The 25,949-nt window shown below is 34.7% G+C and overlaps 3 protein-coding genes across 5 annotated transcripts; all 3 read left to right on the forward strand.

The window, feature by feature from the left end:
• Window positions 1-248: 248 nt before the first annotated feature.
• On the forward strand, window positions 249-24,053 carry LOC120191750 (protein BCCIP homolog). 3 transcript variants are annotated; one of them, XM_039194674.1, is made up of 10 exons: window positions 249-252; window positions 2,619-2,623; window positions 21,559-21,711; window positions 21,847-21,914; window positions 22,002-22,226; window positions 23,043-23,252; window positions 23,366-23,431; window positions 23,515-23,604; window positions 23,719-23,775; window positions 23,886-24,053. In XM_039194674.1, the coding sequence occupies exons 3-10, from the start codon at window positions 21,570-21,572 to the stop codon at window positions 23,982-23,984; spliced, it is 957 nt and encodes a 318-aa protein (XP_039050605.1). In that variant the 5' UTR covers window positions 249-252; window positions 2,619-2,623; window positions 21,559-21,569; the 3' UTR covers window positions 23,985-24,053. The 3 variants fall into 3 exon arrangements, with proteins under 3 accessions (XP_039050605.1, XP_039050604.1, XP_039050603.1); XM_039194673.1 differs by lacking the exons at window positions 249-252; window positions 2,619-2,623 and adding an exon at window positions 20,904-21,005; XM_039194672.1 differs by lacking the exons at window positions 249-252; window positions 2,619-2,623 and adding an exon at window positions 20,954-21,066 and having other exon boundaries at window positions 21,557-21,711.
• On the forward strand, window positions 17,997-18,629 carry LOC120192134 (ribosome-inactivating protein SNAI'-like). Its single transcript, XM_039194968.1, has one exon. It carries the CDS (start codon window positions 17,997-17,999, stop codon window positions 18,627-18,629), a length of 633 nt encoding a protein of 210 aa, XP_039050899.1.
• LOC120192135 (agglutinin-like) lies at window positions 19,145-19,627 on the forward strand. The gene has a single exon (XM_039194969.1). It carries the CDS (start codon window positions 19,145-19,147, stop codon window positions 19,625-19,627), a length of 483 nt encoding a protein of 160 aa, XP_039050900.1.
• Window positions 24,054-25,949: the final 1,896 nt, after the last annotated feature.

Below are 25,949 nucleotides of genomic sequence, written 5' to 3' on the forward strand. Positions count from 1 at the left end.
CTCAATTATAGAGCTTTATGTTATGCAATGCAAGTGTTGTGTGTGAGGAGAAATGTTCAAACCTCTGACAGAAAAAATAAATAATGAAATAAAATACTTGTAAGTAAAATGAAATATAAATAAAAAATAATAAGTATATAAAAAATTTGAAAAGAAAGAATTATAAATTAAATATGTGAATTTTTAATTTATAATTAATAGAGACAATTGATTTTAAAAGTTTGACCAAATCCCCAGCGGAGTCGCCAAGCTGTCGTAACCGGTTTTCGTCCGGGCACGAATTTTTTTACTTGGCGGGAAAAGTGATTTTTAATAAATGTTTTTTTTAATATAATTTGGGAGTCGCCATCGGCCTTTTGGGTTAGGTAGGTCGAATACCTAAAATTATCTTTTAAAAGAGTTTTAAGAAAACATCAGTTAAAAGATGATCTGATCTGCGTTTATAACCAAAAAATTCGTTCTTTTTAATAATAAAAAGGGATTCATGGTCGGTTACGTTTAGGGAAGGATTAGCACCCCTACAACGCCCAAAATTCGTACTTTGTTAATTATAAATTGTCTCTATTAAAAATTCAAAATATATTTAATTTATAATTCTATTTAATTCAAATATTTTTAAGAAAATATATTAAACATAAATAAGATATTTACGTATTTAGAAATATCAGAAAAGAACTTCTAGGTGCCTTAAGACAGCTCTTTTCTTTGATATTAATAAATATTATAATAATTTAAATAAAATTTAAATTATAATTTTTTTCATAATATTTAATTTTAAAATACCAGAATAGGACATCCAGTTGTATTAAGACTGCCATTTTCTTTGATATTGAAAAATAAATAAATATTAAAATATGATAAAAAAATAATTTATGTAAAATCAAATTAAGATTTAATATAAATTATTATTGATTATATATATTTATATGACTATATAATAATAATAAATATAATATTTAAATATAAACAAGTGAAATTAAAACATAAATAAATAATAATAAAAATAAAATAAGAACTATATATTTAAAAAAGTAAAACTTTATAATAAATGAAAATATTGAAAATTAGTGACTAAATTATAATCTAATAAAATTAAATACCTAATTCGTAATTAATTATTTAAAATTACAGGGATTAAACATGTTATTCTCCTTATTTATTAATTTGATGACTAAAATAAAATTATATAAAATTCATATATCCAATTAAAATAAATTGAAATATGATGTTCGGGGTTTAAAATATCAATTATTAAAATTAAAGGACTAAATATGATATTTATCCTAAATATATTATTTTAATATAAAGGACTAAAATAAATAAAATTAAAATTAAAGAACTGAATTAAAAGGATTATAAATTAATTTAGTGACTAAAATGTAAGGATTACAAATTAGGAGGGATGCGGAAAGGGTTTAACTTTTAGTTAATTACAGACAGACCCCTCCCCAAAACGGCGTCGTTTGGGGAGGGCTATTTAAGTCCCAAATCGGCTGGCCAGAAGGGCCAGCTCTCATTTCACTCTCTCTCTCTTCTTTGAGAGAGTTTAAAACTCTCTCGCTTCTCTCTAAAACAGAGAGAAGCACCGGCCGACAGCCGTTTGCCGGCGTTAACCCCACCGCTGGCCACCGCATCCGGTGGTCGAAAAAAAAAATTTACACCTAAATGTAGATCGAATCATCCTATTGATGGTTCCGATGACCGTTTCCCTTAAAACATTCCTAATCGGAGCAAATCTACGAAAATACCTTCGATTTTCGAAGGTTTCCGATGACGTGTGAAGGCACCGGTGATGTTGCCGCTTCCTCAGTAAGTATCTCTCCGTCTTATCCTTGCTTATTTTGATGTTTGTGGTTGCTGGTTTGCTCGCTTTTTTCCCTTGATTGTTTTTTTTTCTTCTTTTTCTCTCTCTATTGGATGTCGTGGTTCCTTCTCTCTTTGCAGGTTGTCAATGGCTTTATAGCCATCACCGGTGTGGCTATCGGACCGGGTAAAAGAGTGGAGTCTGGTGAGTCACCGGACTTCCAGTGGTGACTCACCGTTGGGGCGACATGTGTGCGGCTGGAGTGGCTCTTCTGGAAGCTTTCGACGAGACGTGGCAGCGGTGGAGATGGTGGGAGTAGCTGCGGCCGCGTGGCCCTAGGATATCATCACCCTAGGTTTGTGCTGGATGAGTGTGGGTCGTTGGATCTCTCAGATCCAACAGCTGTGATGCTGAGGCGACGGCGTACGGGGCTAGGGTTAGAAAACCCTAGCTGAAACCCTAAATGTTTTAGGGTTTCCATCTAGTTTGGGCCAACTGGTTGTTTGTAACTGGGCCGGTCCAATTTTCATTGGGCCTGTAATTATTTTTTTTAATAATAATAATAAAATAATTATTATAATAATAATAATAATAATAATAATAATAAATAAATAAAATGGGTAAAAAAATTAGTATCTTCAGTAGCTCTGACCCAAAATACACGCTTCATACTAAAACATGTTGTTTGTGCAATCAAAATTCAACCGACTGGTAAAATGATAGTGTTATCGACTAGGTGAGACCAAAATTACCCCAATTCCATGCCCCAGGGCATTCGAAGTGCCATTAAAGTTCAAATTCCAATGTTTTATAGCATAAGTGACTGCTTCTTTAGTTTAAATAGCCATCAAATCTTCATCTGGGAAATCGAAGTTCAACGATTCATATTCTTTAGAAGCTCTGCTTGCAATGAAAGCTGTTATAGCACTCCCTTTAACTATTTTTTGGCTTACATATTGGATGTCAAACTTAGAAAAAAAAATCTTCCAACGAGCTAATCTTCCAGATAAAGTAGGTACACCATCAAACGTTTCAGAGGGTCAAGTCTAGAGATCAACCAAGTAGTGTGATACAACATATACTGCCTGATCCTTCGAGTAGTCCAAACTAAAGCACAACACAACTTCTCGATTGAGGAGTATCTTGCCTCGCAATCGGTGAACTTTTTGTTGAGGTAGTAAATCGCTCTCTCTTTTTTCTCGGTTTGGTCATGCTACCTTAATACACAACCCATTGAATTCTTGAAGATTGACAAGTAAATAATTGATGGTTTGCCTAAGATAGGTGGCATTAAGACTAAAGTATTTGACAAAAATCACTTTATTTCTTCAAAAGCTTCTTGAAAATCATCACTCCATACCCCTGGGTTATTTTTATGGATAAGGAAAAAAAATGGGATCACAGTTCTCGATTAATTGTGAAATAAATCTATTAATGTAGTTTAATCTCCCCAGGAATCCTCAAACTTCTTTTTGTGTTTGTTAGGGTGGTAAATCCTGAATAGCTTTTACTTTTTCCGAATCTACTTCAATCCCTTTTTTGCCTACTATAAACCCCAAAAGTTTCCATACATTAACCCAAAGGTACACTTGTTTGGATTGAGTTTTAGCTAGCATTTTCTCAATCTTTGGAAGAGTTTCCTCAAATTCTCTATGTGTCCTTCCTCTGTCTTAGCCTTAACAATCATATCGTTAATATAAACATCTATTTCTTTATGCATCATGTCATGAAACAGTGTTACCATGGCTCTCTGGTTTGTTGCCACTGCACTCTTTAGCCTAAACGACATCACCTTGTAGCAAAACGTGCCCTACATGGTGACAAACATAGTTTTTTCCATATCTTCTGGATGCATCTTTATTTGATTGTAACACGAAAACCCATCCATGAACGAGAATAGGGAATTTCCAGTAGTATTGTCTACTAGGGTGTCTATGTGTAGAAAAGGAAAATTATCTTTCGGGCTTGCCCTATTAGGATCTCTGTAGTCAACACACATGCAAACCTTCCCATCATTCTTTGGTATTGGGACGATATTTTCCACCTACTCCGGGTACTTGGCTACTTTAAGGAATCCAACATCAAATTGTTTCTTTACTTATTCTTTAATTTTCAGTAGCATCTTGGGTCTCATCATTCTAAGTTTTTGTTGTACATGTTTACATTCTGGATTTATCAACAATTTGTGCACCACTAACTCAGTATCTAAACTTTGTATGTCCTTATATGACTAAGCAAACACGTATTTATACTCTCGAAGCAGATCAATTAAATTCAGTTGTCTCTCAGTAGATAGGGTAGTGTCAATCTTTATTTTTTTTCTTATTTTCCTTTGATCCCAAATTCAAAATTTCAATTGGATCTTCATGAGGCAGAGCATATTTATCTTCCCTCTCCACCATTTTTAATAGTTCAGAAGATGAGTCATATTCCTCATCATTATCATAACCCTCGATCTCTCCTTGACATATGGGCAGCTAGAAATCAATCTCTTGGTCAGTGTCATCAGCATTCATACTATTGATACCAGCGGTCCTGAAAGAATAACGAACGAGAGGATATATACATATACACATACAGAAAAATATCCCATATCAAAATTGAATGAAATAATATATACATAATAATAAAGAATGAAAAAATATGCACGGAAGAATGTTTTTCACTTTGTGAATTAATATGAATACATCTTTCATTGAACATTTAAAAACAAGTTGATTAACCCTTTTACAAAAGATCACCTATTGCCTCGGGTTTTAGACAATAGGGAACTTTTTTGTGCATTACTCTAAAAAGGTTTTATAAACTACAGGTAATTCCTTCGTAGTCCAATTGTTTAGCCCGAAGCCTGGTGGTGCGAGATAGATGCCTACAACTCTTCCTTATTTAGCCTCATAATTCAATATCACATTAATGCTCAAATCCCTGAAGATATTCTCAAAAATTGGTTTCTTAACTGACTGGCCTCCCTAAAACATATGGACTCCGGACATAAAGGTATCACATAACGGTGGAAATGTCATTGGATCCCATTTAATATCCTACCCAGCCAACTTTGCTCTCATTCTTTCCTGGCTCTTCTGAATACCTTTCAATTTCTCCTTCAAGGTCGGCTGATATCCCATGCCAAAGCGGTCTCTCTTGATGGTAGGAAAAAAATGGATTAACAGATCCCTGTAGGTGGCTCCCTAGCCCTTTTTCCAACCTTGGCTCTGCTTCCCATAGTCATCTTCAATTCTATTCTGGTATAGTTAGACAGTATAGGCTTTGATATCTTTTTCCCCTCAGCTTAGAACATGGCATTAACAAACTCTAGGGATCTGAATGAACATTCAACAGCTTCTTCCTCCACTTTAACATAAGGGGCAGTAGTAGATACGGAAGCAATAATGTCTTCCTCAGGATTAATGCATACCAGTTTTCACTCAATTACAAATTTGAGTTTTTGATGCAGCATGGATTGCACAGCCCCTTCCTGGTGAATCAAAGGCCTTCCCAAAAGGCATTTATAGTTAGGCATGATGTTCATGACAAGGAACCCGATCTCGTAAGTAGATGGAATATGGTCAAAGGAATATCAATCTTCCCCAGTACCTCTCTTTTTGTTCTGTCAAATGCTCGAACAACACTCTTGTAATTCCTCATGTGTGTACTTTCGATCGACAACTTTCTTTAGGGTCACTAATGACATTACATTCAACGTAGAGCCATTTTTAACTAGTACTCGGGATAACACATGCCCCTTGCAGCTGATAGTAATACGCATAGCTTTGTGATTGCCAACCATCCCGGACATGATCTTATCATCGAAAAAAGAGATAAAATTATCAGCTTGGATATTCGTAACCAGTCGATCTATCTTTTCTACAAGTACATCATTCAGCATGAAAGTTTGATTCAAGACTTTCAACAAAGCATTCCGGTGTGACTCAGAGCTTAGTAAAAGAGCAAGGATCGATATGCGAGCAGGTACCTTGTGTAGTTGTTCAATGATGTTATACTCGCTATGCTTCAAAATTTTAAGGAACTCCACAGCCTCGTTTTCTATCACAGGATCGTTAATAACTAACTCATCCTCTTTTAGTAGTATTTTGACTTTCTTCCCTTTATTAGCGGCAGTTCTTTTCTCAGGTTCTTTGGTCTGATTGAGAGAATAACATCTCTCACTTCTGGTGAAATGGCCTACCTCATCCACTTCTACTTTGGTGATCTCTGAAGCACCCACGTTATCCATTTGGCACTCGTATATCCAAGGGACTTGTTTATTGTCCTTATAAGTGAATGAAGACGGGGGGTATAATTACTGATAACTCCGTAAAAAAGTCATATTTGGGACCTTTTCACTTAAGTTATTGACGGTCTAAGAGCTCATATAGGATCATATAGATGCATATAGTTGCATGTGGTGGAATTATGTTTGCCGAGGCATTTTATTTTGTAATCGTTGCTACTTTATGGGGAAGGTGTTTGTTTGATGATGTGCAGGATTTGGGAGCAAGGATAAGCAAAAGGGAATTACCATGCCATGATGAGACTACTATGCAAAATATGATTGCCACGACAACTCGGACGGCATTTCTGGGCAGAAAAAGATAAAAGAATTTATTTTTAGTAAGAGCCAGCTAACATTGTCTATGCGTGATTTTTGCAATCAACCATAAAGGAGGGGCCCATTACCACCTATGCACTGACTTTCACATAAAAGGAATGAACTTTAAGGTACTAGGGTAATTTTAACAAAAAAACCATAGGTTCATTCTCTCCCTATAAATAGAAGATGAAGCCACAACGAAAAAGGAGACTTTGAGACTTTTAGATAACCGCCAAGAGCCTAAAAATTCGGAGAAAAATATCTCTTTTTTTTCCGCCAATCATTTTTTCCATGGTATTCCTCCATTGACAAGCTAGAGTGAGTGCCGTTCTAGGCGTCCGAGAGGAGCTAGATCACTGGGATAGTTCGTGGTGGCCGAGAGAAGCTCCGGCAGTGCACGTCGAAGGCTTTTCCTCATTCCCTTTGCTCTTTGCTTTCATTATTTATTATTTGGGTTGTAAAGAACGAATTAACCTATTTTTTGCTTGCTTATTTTGAACCCCACCATGAAAATAATCTTATTTGGTGGGAGTTCCTTAACTAGAGATAGCATAGGGCACCCTAGTAGACTTTGTCGGGCAGATAAGGCATAGAAGTAAGATCATTCTGAGAAGTAGACTTAGATTTTGTAGTAGCTAACTCCAACCAATTTTGCCAAGGCATCTTTAATCTGTCGGGTCCCTTAACTAGAGTTAGCATAGGGTACCCTAATAGACTCTGTCGGGCAGATAAGGCATAAAAGTAAGATCATTCTGAGAAGTAGACTTTGATTTTCCTAAGTGACTCCTATCACTCATTCCCATAGTAGCTTGTCGTGTGAGGAAATCTAAAGTCCTGATAATCAAAACCAGTATTTACATTTTCTTTTAATAGCACTAAACATAATTTAATTTGTCACAACATCTCCATCCATTTTTCCACAACATCTTCATTTGCTGCCACATTACATTACACTATCATTCATTTCCCACCAACATCCATTTCATTTTGCAATAGCATTCTCATATGTAAATATCATTAACTATGCTTAGTTACTTTAGAATAGTGCATAAACTTTACTCAAGATCTCTTGAACCCTGTGGATACGATACTCACTCATCACTGTATTACTTGTTCGATTGTGTATACTTGCACATATTTCTGCATCCATATATAGTACTCACAAATAGTAGACAATTACTACCTTAGGAGTTATTCTCTCTGCCACACGAGTTATTAGTGTGATGACTAGAGGACAGTTGGCATTTTAAACTCCTTTGAAAGTACCCTCAGATGCATAAATCTCTGTTTCTTTTTCTTCAACAGTTTCTTGGTAAAATTCTATTTACTTGTCATCCATCATTCTTTACACCAAAGCACAAAACTCAGAACAATCTTGTATAGTATGACCCTCACAGTTGTGATATTGACATGCATGCTTACTCTTGTCAACCACGTTAGAGACCAACAAGCATGCCTTGATCATTTTACCCCATACCCAATGTATGGGTGACTTCACCTCACTCACCCAGGTTATAATCTTCTTTCCTCTTTCCTTAACAATTGCATTGACCCTTACCTGTATGGCTCGACAGTGGGTTCTGAGTCATATTTAGTTTCTTATTGTCACCAAAGTTGATACGTTCTTCTACCTTAATATTTGGACAATCTTCTTAAAGGTAATGCAATTTTCTATTGATTGCCTTGGAACCCCTGCGTGATACTCGTATTGAGTATTAACATCATACCATTTAGGGTAGGGAGGCTGCATCGATTATGTGTGGTAAGGTGACACCACATGCTTATCATATAAAATTTGAAATAATTTTTTATAGGATATGGGGATCGGGTCAAATTAAAGCATTTCCCTCTATTGTCTTGGTTCTTTGGTCCCTTGTCTGATAGAGTTCTGTATGGATGACATTGTGGCTTGAGGTCGAGACACAATAATGTTATTGGAGACATACTTTCTTACATTACTAACTTCATTATCCTTCATTTTCACTGGCGACTTCCTGCTAGATTTTCCTCCATCAAGCCTCCCACTCTTGATTACCATTTCAATCATCTCTCTTACTGTGACCAAGTCAGCAAAGCTCTTGGATGAGTTTCCTATGAGGTGGCTAATGAAAGGAGTTCTCAGAGTTTTTACAAAGAGCATATTGGTTTCCTCTTCTTCAAGTGGATGATGAACTTGTACAGTCACATCCCTCCACCTATGGGCATATTATCTGAAGCTTTCATTAGATTTCTTCTCCATGCTCTGCAACATGATTCAATTAGGCCTTATATCTTTCACGTGTTTATATTGCTCTAGAAAATCTTTAGCCAAATCCTTTCAGGATTTAATAATCTGAGCCCTGCTCAACTGATTGTACCAATGGATGGTTGAACTGTTAGAGTATGACCAAAGACCAATCATATGATGATTGTAATGATACATTTTATTTATTGATTTTATTGAATAAAGGCATTGCCGCTATTATTTTCAGTTATATATATGTGTTTAACATAAACTGAAAGATAATAAAGTCCATATAATAACATAATTGTTATTATTAAAAGATCCCAAGTCAAGTATTATTTTGGGCAAGGACAATAATAATACGCTTAAGACTAACATGTTATTGATTGATGACAACGAGTTATCATTGACATAGAGATGTCAGAATTGATACATGATTATATTGTTAGAGAACAATGTATTGGATTGACCCACCATGAGCATATGTCTTAGATTATTATGTGACAGTCATAACATTGCTCATGGTGATGACTATATGTATGATCCTCAGACTTGAGATCAATTATATCCCAACATATAGTGTTGTATTTTTTAATGTAGTTAAACATGCTCTGTAATTAGTTGCTCTATAAAGACTGTTATTGAATATATCTCGATATATGTAGTGGGTGTGTACGATTAAGATAGGATTTGTCCTTCCTACATAATAGGAAATATATCACAGGCCACTTGATTAAGTGAGACTAGAAATGCATGGCCATGCTCAAATAATTTGATATGAGATATTACAAATTATTCGTTAATTAAAGTCTACTCTAGATATCAAGAAACAATATATGGGCTATACAAGTGTGACTATTCCAAGACTTGTACCTATTCTAGATATAAAAGAACAAAATGATGCAATACATAAAAGAGTTAATCACGAAGATGATATGTCAAATCATATTTTCTTGTAACTTAGTTGACAATGATATATTGCTAGATGTCACTTATTGTATGTAATATTACAATTGTTCTAATAATTACTGCAAACGTTACAAGAACCTACAGGGTCACACCCTAGGATTGAAATGAGGAAAGATGTATAATTTGTTGTACGTTACTAAAATATATCTAGAGTTAATATATGTATATATTTGATATACATATGTTTTAATTATCTTGAATATTTAATTTAAATTAATTAAATAAAGATTTAATTAATTTGAAATAATAAAATCCCTAATATGTTAAGGTAACTTGGATATAAAAGGAGGTGTAAGGTCTAACAACCGTTTTTTAAACATTATCTTCAGCCGTTTTTCTCAAAACAGTTTTGGGAAAAGCAAATATTGCTCTCAATCTGGTGAACTGACTAGAGGTCGAGACATGGTTTCGTGGAGGCTTACGATTCGAGCTGATCGACACCATCATTAGCAGTTAATGTCCTTGCTATTTTCAAGGAACCCGCTATAAGTATTCACATACTTTCCTTTCGATTTTAGTTTATCGTACTTGGATCGCTGGTGAGACCATCAAATTTTTGTTTTCACTGCACCATGGGGTGAGTCGACGGTCACAACATGAACCTGCCAGGCTCTCTTAAAAGTAATGGATCAACAGTTGTTCATCCCCCACATAACCAGTCATTTTTCTGTAGAACATAGTGATGTATGCAAAGGGACATCTTAAACTTGGGAGACAACACTAAATCAAGAACCAAACTTAACTCTTTGGCATCAATCCCATACATGCTAGTGTCTTCTTTCATAATTCTGATTTCACTTTCCAATTATTTCCATTTCTCCTTGAATTGTTTACTCTACTATTTTTGCCCTTCTCATCAAAATATGGGACATCTTCAACAGGGTGCGGGTTTATAAAGGTGTCAAGTAAGTTTATGTTTATGTGTATTATTCCTGGTTGAGCAATCGTTGCCTGCTATGCTCTAACATGCAGTAGTGTAAAGCCAGGAGGATATAAGGGTTCTTTGAAGGATCCAACAATGGGATCCTTTTCACGATCAGCCCATGGTTTGAAGCCCGAATGATACACAGGTTCCTCGATAGTAACATCTACAATCGGAGTCTCTTCACGGCTTTTATTCTTCCTTTGTAACAAGCTTGCTAGGTTTTCCATCATATCATTATGAGCTTTTAACATTTGTTCTTGCATCTCCTCTTGAGCTTTCCTGAAAATCTCCTGTATTTCTAGCTGAGTCTTCTCGATTTGGGCAATTCTCTTGTCCATTGCCTTTTTTTGGGTATGGTATGGTTGCTTAGAAGTTTCCAATATTCTTCCATACAATCCTTCTATTAATATTGACATTTTATTAATGAATATGTAAAATATGACTATTAGTGCGAAAATTAAATGTAATGTGAAATGCAATGCAGAAAATGTAAATGTAATGCAAGATGTTGATTCTGGAACGATTCCTTAGAATAACTTTTTTATATTAGAAATGAAGTTTGGTTATAAGGCTTAAACATATCACAGATAAATCTGAGCTATCTCTCATAATTGTTGCATGAGCCCCAGTAAATCTAAAACACTCTGAGCTTTTTCAGTCTAGGGCTCTAATCCTTCGCTTACAGCATCAACTTCGTGTGATAAGTCAACCAAATACCGAGTCACTCCTTGAACATATTGCAGGTAGCTTGCGTTGAGGTCATACCTTTGCTTAACTCTCCACTGAGCTTGTTCCCAATGATGGTGCCACTATATAACTCCTTCATAGGGGACTATGGGCAGTTCACTTGCCTTTCTCTGAAAATCTTGAACCATAACCTCAAGTTCATTCAAACGCTTCTTCAAGTTTTCAACTTCCGCACGATTTGAAATGCTTTCTAGACTTCGATATTGTCGTAAAGTTGTCTCTAAACTCAAGTTCCTACCCTTAAATTTCTCATTTTAAGCCCGATCATCTTGCAGTTGTTGCCCTAATGCACTTTTTTCTCTTGAAAATAGCTTTGCATGATGTTTACGATGCTTAAGCTATTTACTACTTTCCCCAACTTCTCTCTTTAAACTTGCCACTTCCTGTCTCCATTCAGTAGGCTTACTTGAGCTAGTGGCCATCTGAGCTTTGAACATTCGTTGGTATGATAGCTGGAGATCATCGAAATCCAACCTGAGTTACTTTTCTACTTTTTCAATTTGGTCAGCTAGACCCTTTTGTATATCGATTTCTAAACTTTTTTGGTACACCTCATCCTTCATTCTCTTGTAATGTCTCCTTCCACTATTTTCTTTTGGCCTCAAAATCATGCCTGCTAATTCTAATGGAGATGGTATCACTCTGAGATGCTCTTCCATAGGCTGAGTATTTTTAGGATTGACCATCAGAATATTATCATTAACTCTGTTGCTTCTTCAATCCGTACTCTTGTGATAACTTTAAGTCAAAAGTGAAGAGATTTACTCTATGAGTATGTCTCTACATATCAACAACCCTTTTGACATTACTTTTGTACTGGTTTTCTTTGAACGTGAATTTTGACCTAGATAAATCCCAAGTTACCGGAATGAACTGTCTCGACCCATATTGCCTGTAAACCAGTAGAGGAGCATACCCTACAAAACCTCATATGCCTAGAAACGAAACCAATCTCGTTCTCTACACCTATAAAGTATATTCGAAGAAACGTTCCATGAAGCACACCATAAAATATCACTGTCTCTGATATCTTTGAAAATGACCATCCATTTCTCTTTAGTGAAACCCATAGGCCATTCTTGAGAAAGAAAATCCTTCAAGGGTGAAAACCATTCTAAGAGGACTCGATCGGGTGCCCTCTCGACGTGTTTAAAGTGATTAAGGATCTAGACTAGCAAAAGTAGTGTGCATCATATGAAGTGTCATTCTCCTTATCGTCTTCAAGAATTCAAGGAACGAAATGTTTCTGCCAAAATTGCTGGAATGGGATCCACATGTATGTCCAATCTCTCGAACAAATCAACCAATGATACATCAATGTGACCCAAAACCTTCGAGAATATAACTAGCCCATAAATAACTAGAGCAAACAGGTCAATCTTCTTTCTCATGTGGGGATGACGATCAATTACTTCTCTAAGAGCGATCCAGGTAATGTATTCACTATGTCATTTCTTCTTGATGCTTCATATGACCCATTCTTCACTCATTCCGGTCATCAAAAGTAGTTTCTTCTTGAAAGAATGAGTGTTTGGTGACTTAGTGTACACCTTGTCGATTAATTAGTTGTCTTTGTAATTAAATTTAAGAAAACAAGTATAATTTAATTTAAGATCCCATACAAGTAATATTCTTTGAATTTTAGGACGAAACACAATAATATTTAATTATTTCATCTCGAGATTAATCGATCTCTCATGCCTTAAAGCAGTCGATTCTTACTCCAATCGAAAAAAAAGAAAATATTATAATTACATCCTAAAGTTTAATATTAATTCAAAATAACAACACAAAATAATTCTAAGAGAGAAAACGATAATATCTAATTATTTTAAATCGAGAATAAATGACCTCTAATGCCTTAAAGCAGTCATTTATTACTCCGATCGAAATAACGAGATATCACTATTTCGTTTTAAAATTCAATATTGATTCGATAGAAAATGATAATATCTAATTATTTCCAATCAATAATAAATGACCTCTCATGCCTTAAAGCATACATTTATTACTCAAATCGAAATAAAGAGATATCACCATTTCGTCTTAAAAATCAACAATGATTCGAGAGAAAACGATAATATCTAATTATTTGTAATCGAGAATAAATGACCTCTCATGCCTTAAAGCAATCATTTATTACCCCAACCGAAATGAAAAGATATTACTATTTTCAATATTAATTCGAGTGTTACTTATTTTGAAATCCCATTGAAAAATACAAGCAAGAATAAAATAAATTAAAAGCATACACCAAGCAAGTACAATTAATTATTTATTTTACCAACATTTAATTATAATAAGGATGTTTAATTATTTAAATACATTGAGACGAGACCTTAGATTCGATCTAATAGTATTTTCTCGGTGAACTTAATTAAAAGAACGTGATCTTTTTCTCAATCCCCAAATTTTAAAATGGATTCAATTTAATTTGTGTCACTTAATGGGGTAGACTTTCATTTAAAATTATCGAAAGTAACTTTCTTATACGTTAAGATAGTCACTTTATTAAAATGAGCAAATATTACCTTTAGTCAAATTATTTTGATTCAAATCCAGAAATGCGTATGAGGGTATCATGCAAATTAATATAGAACAAAACTAATTAGTGACTAAAATAAAATAACATAAAAGCAATATGCAAAAATTAAAATAAAACAACATGCAAATAGGACTAAAATATAAACCAACAAATCATCATGTCAAAAATTAAAACAAAATAAAGTGCAGAAAGTGACTAAAATGAACATTTTTAATATTAAGTGCTAAAATTACAAAGAATAAAAATAAATAAAACATGGGGACCAAATTAAATTAAAATAAAATTGCATGGCTAAATTAAATAAAATAAAAAATAGATAAGAGATGGAAATATAAAATATGTTGAAACTACATGGACCATTTCGTAATTACTCCTTTTTTACTAGCCTAAAACATGCTCTTAAAGAAAAAATTGGTAAATTACTAAATCAGTCCATAAATATCAAAATAAAATTAAATAATCACTACACATGACCAAAATATAAAAAACACGCCTAAATAAGAGGGACTAAACAACAAATATCCCAAAAATACATAGCATGCATAAGAAACGGGTAAATAACAATTTCAGTCCTTATAGTTGACCAACATGCAAAAACACGCTAAACTATGGGGACTAAACAACAAATATCTCAAAAATTTAAAACATGCATAAAAAAGGACAAATAGTAAGTCCGGTCCCTACAAATGACTAACATGCAAAAACACGCTTAAGTTAGGGGACCTTAGTGTGATTTTCCCTACAGTCTTCCTATATAACTCATTTTTCTTTCTTTTTTTCATTTCAAATCGAATTCTAAAAATAATCCAAAAATATCTCTCCCTTCTCTCTTCTTCCCTCGGTCGATCCCTCTCCGACCGCCTTACCATGACTTTGGTTGTCGTTCCGACCACTACACACGGTGGTCAAAACCCCTAAACCGAACCTAAAAGCCCCTAAACGATCATATTCTATGCCCCTAGACACAAACCTAAAGCCAAAACCACCTAAAAATCTCCCTATAGACCCCAAAAGCTCCCCGACCTTTTGATTCTCGCACACTCCGACAGCCGCAAAGACGAACCGACCCTCCAATTCAACTCCCCACTCTAAGGTATATATATATACTCTCTTCTTTTGGTTTTTGTTTCATGCAATTAATGTTTTTTATACTTTATTACTTTGTGTTTCAAAATCGAGAAATACAAGAAAAAAATACCTTAAAGTTTCTAATTTTTATTGCTTCTCAAAATGAAAAGGAAACCCTTTTCTTTTGCAATATGTTTGGGTTTTATAACCCCTAATGCTTGCAGATTTTTTCTTTTTCCAAAACAAATGAAATCATTATAACTTCAGTATTTGTGGTTGCTTGTTGCAGAGATTAGAGTGGTGTGTTGGAGCAGCATGGCTATTGGTGCGTGGTTGGTGGAAGCGGCGGTGATAGGGGTAGGGTGCAGACCTAATATGGGGTGATTGGGGTCATTGGATCTCTTCCAGATCCAATGGCTGTGATTGTGCGACGACAATTGACTGGTAATCTTAGGCTTTCAACCTTAGTTTTCAGTTAGGCCTGGGCCTACTGTTGGGCCTTATTTTGGGCCGAGTTGAAATGTTGTAATTTGGGGTATGGGCATGCTGGCCCGGTTGGGTCTATTGTAAAGGCATTCAATAAATAATAATAATAATAATAATGTCAGGACGAAAACGGGTGTCGACAATATTTGTATAAGTGATCATTGATGAGTCTAGTCATGATTGATATGTTGACCAAGTGGGAGATTATTGGATTCAAATTCATCTTTGTGGGCACATATGTATAATATACAATATTATCATAAAGTATGATACAAAATTAGGAGACCAATTAAAGTTAAATACTATAAGTTGTATTTATAATTTGATGAGAGACAAAATTATAAAGAGAAAATAACCTCATTGACCAAAAATGCCTTATAATATACGATTTTAACCAACTTTTTTTGGATTTGCCAAAATGACCAACTAAATCACAATGCGATCGATAATTCGCAACGCGATCTCCGGTATCGCAAATCAGTTTCCAGATTCGCAACGCGAACTTGGACTATCGTAATGCGAACTTGGACTATCGCAATGCGAACTTGGACTATCGCAATGCGAATATGTAAATCGCATTGCGATAGTCGACTATCGCAATGCGAACTTGGACTATCGCAATGCGAATATGTAAATCGCAATGCGAACTTGGACTATCGCAATGCGAATATGTAAATCGCAATGCGATAGTCGAAGTTCGCATTGCGATTTACATATTCGCATTGCGATAGTCCAAGTTCGTATTGCGATAGATAGTCTAAGTTCGCATTACGATAGTCGACTATCGCATTGCGATTTATTCCAAATTCATTGCGATAGTCCAAAATCGCAACGACTGGTGGTATTGCATTTGTTTCTTAAGAATTTTCTCTAAAAAGATAGTATTCGCGCAGACGTGTCGAAGACACGTATTACCACGACCACGACCCGACCCGACCGACCCGAGACGAGACGAGACGAGACGAGACGAGACGGAAGACGACCGGGGCGGCACGCGAGAGTCCCCCTTGTTCTCTATCACTCAACAAGAATTTTCTCTAAAAAGATAGTATTCGCGCAGACGTGTCGAAGACACGTATTACCACGACCACGACCACGACCCGACCCGACCCGACCCGAGACGAGACGAGACGAGACGAGACGAGACGGAAGACGACGGCGGCGGCGGCACGCGAGAGTCCCCCTTGTTCTCTATCACTCAACAAGGAAGTGGGAAATCCAAGCCTTAAATACCATTCCCAATAGTGTTTCCAATACTATGTGGGATTGAGCATTACCAACACTTGTTTCCAATACAATGTGATTATTCAGGAAATAATTAACAATCATGCACCTTAAAACAACTGAATCAGCAACCAATTGCATTAGTATTATACGATTAAATATGTCATAATTAAAAGTCAATCTACAATCAATCGCGATTATTGCAATTTTAAGCAAAACATTCAAAAATAATATCACTATTTAAGGCTCAATCCCACATAGTATTGGGAACAAGTGTTGGTAATGCTCAATCCCACATAGTATTGGAAACACTATTGGGAATGGTATTTAAGGCTTGGCTTTCCCACTTCCTTGTTGAAATAATTTGACATGATTTATCTTCAGTTCTTAAATTTATATCAATTAGGTTTTAATTCTATCATCGTCCACTAGCAAATGTGGTGGGGAAGGGTTTATCCGCAAACTTCAAAAGTTGCAAGCCTATTTTATCTTCCTCTAAAACATCACATTTTTAATGTGTCGGTGAATACGACGATATCATATGATACCGTAACTGTAATTTAAAACTATACCATCTACCTTTCATACGGTCCGTAGCTAGCATCAACCATTACTTATCAGCATGTTGCATTTCAACAAGTGACCAATTTCGTGTTGCATTAACTTTACATAAAATAAATTAACTTCTCGAAGTACCTTTTAACCACAATGTAACAAACTATATTTTTTGCACAGCATTCTCTTCAGAAGCACTTCTCAATCACAAAAAACAAAGAACTATACCTAAACGGGAAATTGCAATGAGATGGAAGTATAAGAAAACAAAAACCAGATCCGGGTTGTTGTTGATAACAAGTATACGCACAGGCGGGAGTAATGTGGCTGTAGGTGGAAGTATTTATGCTTCTTTTATGTTGGCAACAAGATTAGGGGTATAGAAAGATGATTCGACCCGAAAATTTAATTAAAATTGATTTGAGTCTGAACTGCTTATGACTCGAGGTGGTGATGACCATAGCTAATCATCATCTTGAAGCATTTATGTTATGCGCCTAACATATTTCTATTTAAGGCTCCCTACTATGGTGCAACCAACTCATCATCTTGAAGCAATTAATGTATGCGCCTAACAAATTTGTATTTTTGCTAAGAAAAATGGTTATAAAAGGGCTCTCCTCATACCATTGTAAGCATGCAAGAAAGCCAAGCTGTGCAAAACTTTCACTACTAATGTTTCTAAAATGAGGGTGTGGGTTGTACTGTTGGTTGCATCATGGGCTTATTGGGTATCCAACTATCCCTGGTCGAACTACAGTGTTGCATGGCTGCAACGCAATATGAAGAACAGAAGCTCAGATTTTCACCGTGAGATTCACCACTGATGTGGCCACCGGGGACTCTTATCTCACTTTTATGAAAGATCTGTACAATGCACTGACAGAACGTGCAGATAAAAGCGGCGAGATACCGATACTGCCTCCCCAATCTGCACAACCTACTGATCCCCAACAATATGTCCTGGTGGAACTCTTAACTGGTCCTTTTCTTGCTGTCACACAAGCTTTGAATGCAAGTACCACGTATATCTCGGGTTATCGACCGGGTGTTGAAAGTCGATCCTATATCTTTAGCCATGTCACCGGCGATGTACGTGATGCTTTGTTCCTAAACACGAAAAGAGTGTCTCTTCCGTTCAGAGGAAGATATGAGGCACTTGAACGTGTTGCGGGAGTAGGGGATAGAAAAGAAATCCTTCTGGGAATTGGTCAACTAGGCCAATATAGTTCTGACTTGGGTTATATGAACCCTTTTACTAATAGTAACCTTGTTGCTAAAGCCCTTATCGGTTGCCTGCAGATGGTTACCGAAGCTGTACGATTGAGGAACATACAGCAACAAATCCTTGCACTTGCAGATCCTCGTGCAGATGGAAGTTATGGAGTGTTTCATCCAGATGATTTAATGGTGGAGTATGAAAATAAATGGGAGGAAATCTCCAAAGCCATTCAATCTGCAATACATGGAATATTACAGCAGTTCGCTTAGAATATGGTCGTCAAACATTGGTTTTAAGCACCGTGAGAGAAGCTCTTTCCACCATTGCATTGATGCCGGCAATATGCGGGAACTCAAGGCCAAGGGCTCATTTGCAGCAGCTTTTGCGCATGCCGACGAAAAGATCCACCGATCTAGAAGACAACAGCGGCAGTTGTGAAAGACTGTCGTCGCCGACATCGTATATTATCGGACAAGATGGTCTCTGTGTTGATGTATCCAACAGGAACTACAACAATGGAAACAAGATAATCTTGTGGCAACGTGGAAAGAATCAAGTGAACCAGTTATGGACATTGAGATCAGATGATAACACAATTCGATCCGGTGGAAAATGCTTAACACATCCATTTAAATTCGGAGAGAATGTGATGATCTATGATTGAGACACGGTTATTGCCGGTACCACCAAATGGGAAATCAGCAGCGATGGAACCATTTGAAATCCTCGATTCGGGCTGGTCTTGACGGCTAGTAAAGACCAGACATACAAGGCCACAGGCTTGATGAATCTAGCTGTAGATAACAATGCTTATGGTTCTAAACAAGCTTTCTATGTCACCAACAACATGAAGCCATCATTCACCACCATTGTCGGCTTCAAGGGGCTGTGCCTTGTAGCAAGTGATGGTTGGGTATGGTTGGATAAGTGTGTGAGCCACGATGCTGAACAGCATTGGATGATATATCAAGATTTGACCATCAGGCCTCGAACGAATAAAAAAGGATGTCTAACGTGTCGTGATGTGAACTTGCTCGCCGTCGTCGATGGCTGCGATGGATGGAAGGAAGAACGACGGAGATTTCAGAGTAATGGCACCATTTTACACGTGAAGACTGGAAGGTGTTGGAGGTCAAAGAAACTAATGTCAACCCGCTTGAGCTTACGGTCACTGATTACAACGATCAACGACCTAGTCAGATTTGGTTCCAGCGGCAGCCATGAAAATGGATTTGAGTATGCTAGCGTCTGTTTAAGTATTGAATAAATAGATGCTGGATCATGTATTCCGATTTCCAACAGCTTATTAAATAAATAAATTATCAGTTAATTTAATATGAAGTATTAATCCCTTAAGTAAGATATAATTAATATTTAAATATTATATGATTATTTGACTGGAATATTTCATTCAGTTAAAAATATTATATTTTAAAGAGTTATAATCAAGACACTCAATTAATTGATTGATACAATTAATTCAATTAATTAAATGATTGTAACAATTAAATTATGTGTCATCGTGTTGACTATCATCGATCACGATGGCTGACGAATCCCAAAATTTACTATAAGATTTATTTCAATCTCCTCCTTCAATTCATCGAATTAGATTCTTGAGAATCTTTCTAAAAGGTCATGAAGTCACCCAAAACTTTTAAACTTCTTTCTCTTAAATCCATGTTATCCATCGTCAAATGATCTCTGTCTCGTAAGATATTTTTCTTTTCCACCATTCAGATCATCGATGGAGCCTCCTATATTCGAGAAGCTCAAAACTAGAAATAAAATTTTCTTTTCCTACTTCTTTATTAATTAAGTGGCATATTTGTAACTTTTTAAAATTGAGTGACCTATTTGTACTAACTAATTTGGTGACCCATTTGTATTCTTAATAATAATTGGATGACATGTGATGAAATTTACGCTGTAAGAAAATCATTTAAAAAATATTTTTTAACATCTGTTTCATTTTTAACAATTCAATGATTTGCTTGTGATAAGTAGATCATCAAATTCCAAAAGGTTATAAACAAATCATTCATTTAATCAATTGTCAAAATAAGAAAATCCCATGTTCTAAAAAATTGTCAAAAAACACATCGATTTCGAGAATCGTTTACTCTCAGCGCATTGATTTCAATCTTTGCATCTTAACAAATTTAATACTTCACTATGATGAAGACACGTGTCACCATACATGATTAAAAATTTTAAATTAAATTAAATTTAGATCAACTTGATAGAATATATAAATAATGAGGATCAAATGTATAATTATATCATTTTTAACTGCCACATCACGTTCTCTATTAAATGTTAACGATTGATGACTTGATTGACACACTTAAATAGTTAAGTGATATAATTCACAAAATTTCAAAATAGATGATCAAATTAAAAAGAAACAATAATTAATCAGTCATACTAATAGTTTATCCAAATAATTAAAGCCTCTTTTGTTTGATAGTTCATTCTCTTTTCCCAATATCTCCACGGTTGAATTAGAATCCCTAATGACCCAAACATAAAAGGGCAAAATACCTTAAAATTTTCCCAAAATTCCAACTACAAATAAAACCCAAGCTTGCCGGCGGTGCCGCCTCCTCTCATCTGGACGGAAAAACAAACAAATAAGGCGAAAGGTACCGTCTTTTCTCCCTTTTAAAACTGCTCCGAAAACTCAAGCTTTGCTCACATTCGCCAAATAATGTATAAATTCTAACTCTTTTTTTTATCCATTTTATTTATCCCTTATTTGAATATAGTTTCGTTTAGCTGAGTATAAGCTGTATTTCAATGGTGAAAGTAAATTATTTAGCTTTTTATTGTTTGAAATTTGAATGTTTAATTAATTTTTGAATATTAGTATCTGATGTTTAAATTGTAGTTTTTTCCCTAAATGTTTTATGATAACTATAAATTAAGTAAAGAGATACCGTTAATGATCACTTGTTAATGCATTTGCGTACTCTAAAAAAAGCTGTACAGAAATATGTAATAATATAATATGCCATTTTATTAGGTAGGGATTTAGGGTCTTTCATCCTGCACCTTATTATCAAACCCTACTAACCTGAACCCAAGGCTTACGTCAGTTAGTTTATGCATTTAGTCTTAAGAGATATCATCCTGCATATTTGGTGTTTGAATCCCTGGAAAGAAATACTAACCCTTGATTTTCTGTCAATTTTTCAGCTGATTCGAAGATGCCACGAAAACCGTCCGGACATCGTAGGATGTTACCTGTTCGGCCTTTGACATTCTCACCATTTGCTCGTTCTGTTGCTCGAGTTGCCACTGCTTGCATGGTTAAACATCACATGCGTGATGCCATGGAGCATTCTGCAGGTCTTTTAGCTATTTTTTTCTTGTTCTGTTGTGTTTAAAGTGATTAACATTTGCTTTTGTATTGCTGTTATCTGCTTGACTCCTGTTAGAATTTTTGGAGTTCACATTCTTATTATTTTCTGGCCTAAACTGTAGGTGATGAATTTAAGAAGTTAAAAAAGGTAGACAGACAATCCGAGTCATCTGAGGATGGAGAATTTGACGTAAGTACTTAATTATGTGACCATTTTTTATATGTAAAGAAGGTTTGCGTTAATTTTCCCTTTTCTTTCTCCTTCTATCCTTGAAAGGGAGTCGTCCAAGCAGATTTTGCCTTCTTTGATCCTAAACCAGATGACTTCCATGGTGTGAAAACATTGCTGCAATCCTACCTTGATAACAAGCAATGGGATTTGAGCGGTTTTGTAGACTTGATATTGGGACAAACCACTGTTGGAACTGTTGTTAAATTAGAGGATGATGAAGACAATGGAGTTTTTTCTATAATTACTGCCCTTAACTTGGGGAGATATAAGGTAAGAAAGTTGTTATTTAGATCTGAATATTTTTCTTCTTACATGGTTGCAGATGCAGTGACTAGCTTGCTTATTGTTAAATTAGGCCCTGGAATTTTAGGATGTAAGCTTTCAGCTTTTGATTACTTGTTGAAATTCCCTGTTAGCTGGATTAGTTGCCTTGACTGACCCTAACTTGAAATTGAGTTACTGAAAAGTAATACTTACAGTTGACCTTCTAAATTATGCCATTCTGGTTTTTCCATCTTTGGAAATTGAGTTGATTAAATCGTCTCCTTGTACTTGATTGTATAGAATCTGAACTTAAATCCATAGAGAGAATGATCTGTGAAGTTAAATTACTAATATTATATGACATGATAGATTAGGTAGTACGCAACCATATTGGCCTGGCTTCTCTTTTTTCATGAAGTACTAGTGTCTGTCACTTGTGTTCAACACATATATGATGATATGGTCCTCCAAGGACCCTCCAAATCTTGGGGAAAATGTAGACATTACCAGTAGGGACATACTGTTGCCAACACTCACACCCTAGTCTAAGTTACACAAGTATACAAAACATTTTAGAAGAACCTTTCTTGTTATTGAATTGTTTATATGAATAGAGTATTGAGTTCCCCAAACCTGAAGCCAACTTGTTGATGACATCAAGTTCTATTTCTGATTAATGCTTACAGAAATACCTCTTATACTTTCTCAAACTGTGGGTGCTTTGATAAATTTTATCTGTTGAGGTGCTATTCCTTATGCGAACATGCGTATCTCTTATAGACCAAATGTTGTACCTAAAATGTTGCGATTGTTGTTCTCTAGGATCACAAATGTATTACGGAGCTCAAGGAGTTCCTTCTTAACATATGCCTGGAGAAAGATAAAATAGGAAACTTGAGATCACTTTTGGGAGATAAAGCACCGGATGTGGGTCTCTTGGTTTCCCAACGTGTGGTGAATCTTCCTCCTGAACTATTGCCCCATCTTTATGATGCGTTGTTTGATGAAATCTCATGGGCTATGGAAGATGAGGTTTGATGTTGAGTAATATTTCAAGCATCTTCACCTTAAAAAAAACTTTAAGTATCTTCAAAATCACTAATCGTTGGTAGTTAACTTATATCTTCTTGTTTCTTTTTTTGAAGCCCACGGAGGAGTTGCGTAATTCCTTCCGGTTCAAATTTTACATAGTTGTAAGCAAAATTTACAAGGTATAAGATCTTCCTTACGCTGATTTTGCTTTTCATACGATCATTTTGATTATTCTCTCCCTGACTTGGAGGTGAATCTACAGCACAAGAATGCAAATCAGAAAAGGTCTTCAAGCACCGACAAAGATGACGCTTTCATATATATTAAGCCGGAAGAAGATATTTTACATAAGGTATTGATTCATTGAGGCATGTACTGCACAATGTTTATGTGTCTATTGGTCGACATAAAACTGGCTTGTTTCTCTTTTTACTTTTTAATGATTTCCTTCTAAAACACATTTCAGCTGAGCATGTGGTCCTTCCTTTTTCCTTTGCAAACTCAGCAGGTTGCTGCTCACGAGGTTAGTAGGATTCAACATCCAATTTACTATCATCGATCCATTTTTGTTCATCTCTAAAACTGTCTTGATCAATGCTATAATTATATTCTTGTTGTCAATCTTTTTCGCAGCTAAAAGATTACCAGCTAAATGGGATTGTCATGGCTGTCAAAGCGGAAGACATTTCCTCATTCCGACAGCAACTGCATACTTTGATAAGTGAATCTTGAATCTTGTCGAAGGAATGCAAAAATTTTGATACTGTGATAACTATTTTTCGTTTATGTTTTTTTGAACTTGAAAGATTCTGCACAAGTCTGGTCCTAGTAAATGTTCAAGATGCAGTCTGGTAATGGCCGGTGATATTCTTGTACCAGTTGCGTTAAGGTGAGAATCATCTGTTTCAAGACTCCAATTTTGTACGTATAGCCAACACTTTGGCCTGATTGTTGGAGTTATGTCCAATTAGGACACCATTATAAATAGAGGCTCTTTCTATCCCAATTGTCATGATTATTTAATGAGTAAATAAGATTAGCATTTAGTTCAAATCTCTCTTATTGTTTTTGAAGAAGTTTTTTTTAAGGTGAAGATGCTTAAAGTTTTTTTAAGGTGAAAAATATTGGATCAATATTGGGTTATAAAATATAATAATAACTTTAAGTAAATAATTTTGGTTAAATGGATTTAAAGAAAAATTAAGTATTGAATTAACCACTAAATTTATTATTATATTTTTATAACCCAATATTGATCCAATATTTTTCATCTAAATTATAAAAAATTGACACATGACATTAATTAAAGAATATTTTAGGTACCTAAATGAAAAGGACAATATACTTTAAATATATATTTTGATTAAAAAAATATTTTATATACCTATTTTGTTCAAAATAATAATTTTAAGTACTTATTTTGACAAAAAAATATTTAAAATATTTAAAATAAAAAAATAATTCAAATATGTTTATTTAAAAACTCAAAATTAAAATAAATTTTGAGTCATAAATTAAATATATTAATTATAAATTATACAGATTGAGTTTAAAAAATAAAAAATATTTAATTACTCTTTAACATAAAAAGTTAACCACGTATAAATTTGTTGGGTTAAATTATTAAAATAGTAATCATATAAATATAAAATAATTAAGTTTACAATTCTGAAGGCGAATCACTCCACGTACTCACAGATTCGTAAGGGTGAATCTATAGGGGGTAGGCTGTGGCCTATGCCTCAAATGAAAAAAAATTGCTCTAAAGTCCCAACAAAATCACGAAAGTTTAACTTAGTCCAATAGAAAATTACATGTTGGCCATTCCAAAATTTATGATTTCATTCTGGTCCCCTTTAATAAAAGTTTAATAAATGAGAAACGTTAGCAACTTGCAGGACCAATGCAGTAAATAATTTTTAATACAAAATTAATATACGTCAGAGAATATCTGACAACACTGTTCCACATATAAAATAAGAATAATGGTAAATTAAAAAATAAATAAAACTAACCTAACCCTAATAATGAACCCTTCCCCACATATATCTATAATAAAAATTAGGTTTAAAGATGTATGAAGTTTTTAAATGTTTGAAAATATAATTAAACTATTGATTTTTATTAATTATATTTTTTTAATTAAAAAATTAAATTAATTAAATAAAATTTTAATTGAAAAAAAATATAAAAAGATAAGTATTATAATAATTATCTCTAAATATATATAAAAAGTTATACTTTAATCTTGGGTCGGGTGGAAACCCATCAAATTCCAATCGCTAATTATGATTCTTCCACTTCAAATTTAATTTTTTTAAAAGAAAAATTCTAAAAAGAATATTAAAATTTTTAAATAACTTTTTTAAAATTTAAAAAATTACTAAAAATTGATAAATTTTCGGAAACCTACTTGGAAACACGGTGATGTTACATGTAAGACCAACCTATTGTCAATAAGTGTTAGTATAAGTGGGTTAGATTTAGGAATTTGAGTTTGTAAGGTCAAGTTTGAATCTTACCATCATCATTCTTGGTGGGCAATCTGTAAATTTCTATATAAATCTCAATTGAGTCTTAGGTATACCCTAACTTTGAATTGGGGAACCACCCTTAACCTAAACATTTATGTAAAAAAAACTATTTGAAAATTTGTTAGATTTAACAATTAACGTTGACTAAAAAATAAAGTGATAA

The sequence above is a fragment of the Hibiscus syriacus genome, unplaced genomic scaffold, assembly GCF_006381635.1.
Source record: "Hibiscus syriacus cultivar Baekdansim isolate YM2019G1 unplaced genomic scaffold, ASM638163v2 tig00116971_pilon, whole genome shotgun sequence".
NCBI lineage: Eukaryota > Viridiplantae > Streptophyta > Magnoliopsida > Malvales > Malvaceae > Hibiscus > Hibiscus syriacus.

Excerpts from the sequence above, each read along its gene's own strand:
- LOC120192134 (XM_039194968.1), top strand. The coding sequence starts at position 17,997 with ATGAAAGATCTGTACAATGCACTGACAGAACGTGCAGATAAAAGCGGC.
- LOC120192135 (XM_039194969.1), top strand. The coding sequence starts at position 19,145 with ATGAATCTAGCTGTAGATAACAATGCTTATGGTTCTAAACAAGCTTTC.
- LOC120191750 (XM_039194674.1), top strand. The coding sequence starts at position 21,570 with ATGCCACGAAAACCGTCCGGACATCGTAGGATGTTACCTGTTCGGCCT. Across the intron at positions 22,227-23,042 it reads TTAACTTGGGGAGATATAAG|GATCACAAATGTATTACGGA; the intron begins GTAAGAAAGTTG and ends GTTGTTCTCTAG. Across the intron at positions 23,776-23,885 it reads AGCAGGTTGCTGCTCACGAG|CTAAAAGATTACCAGCTAAA; the intron begins GTTAGTAGGATT and ends TCTTTTTCGCAG.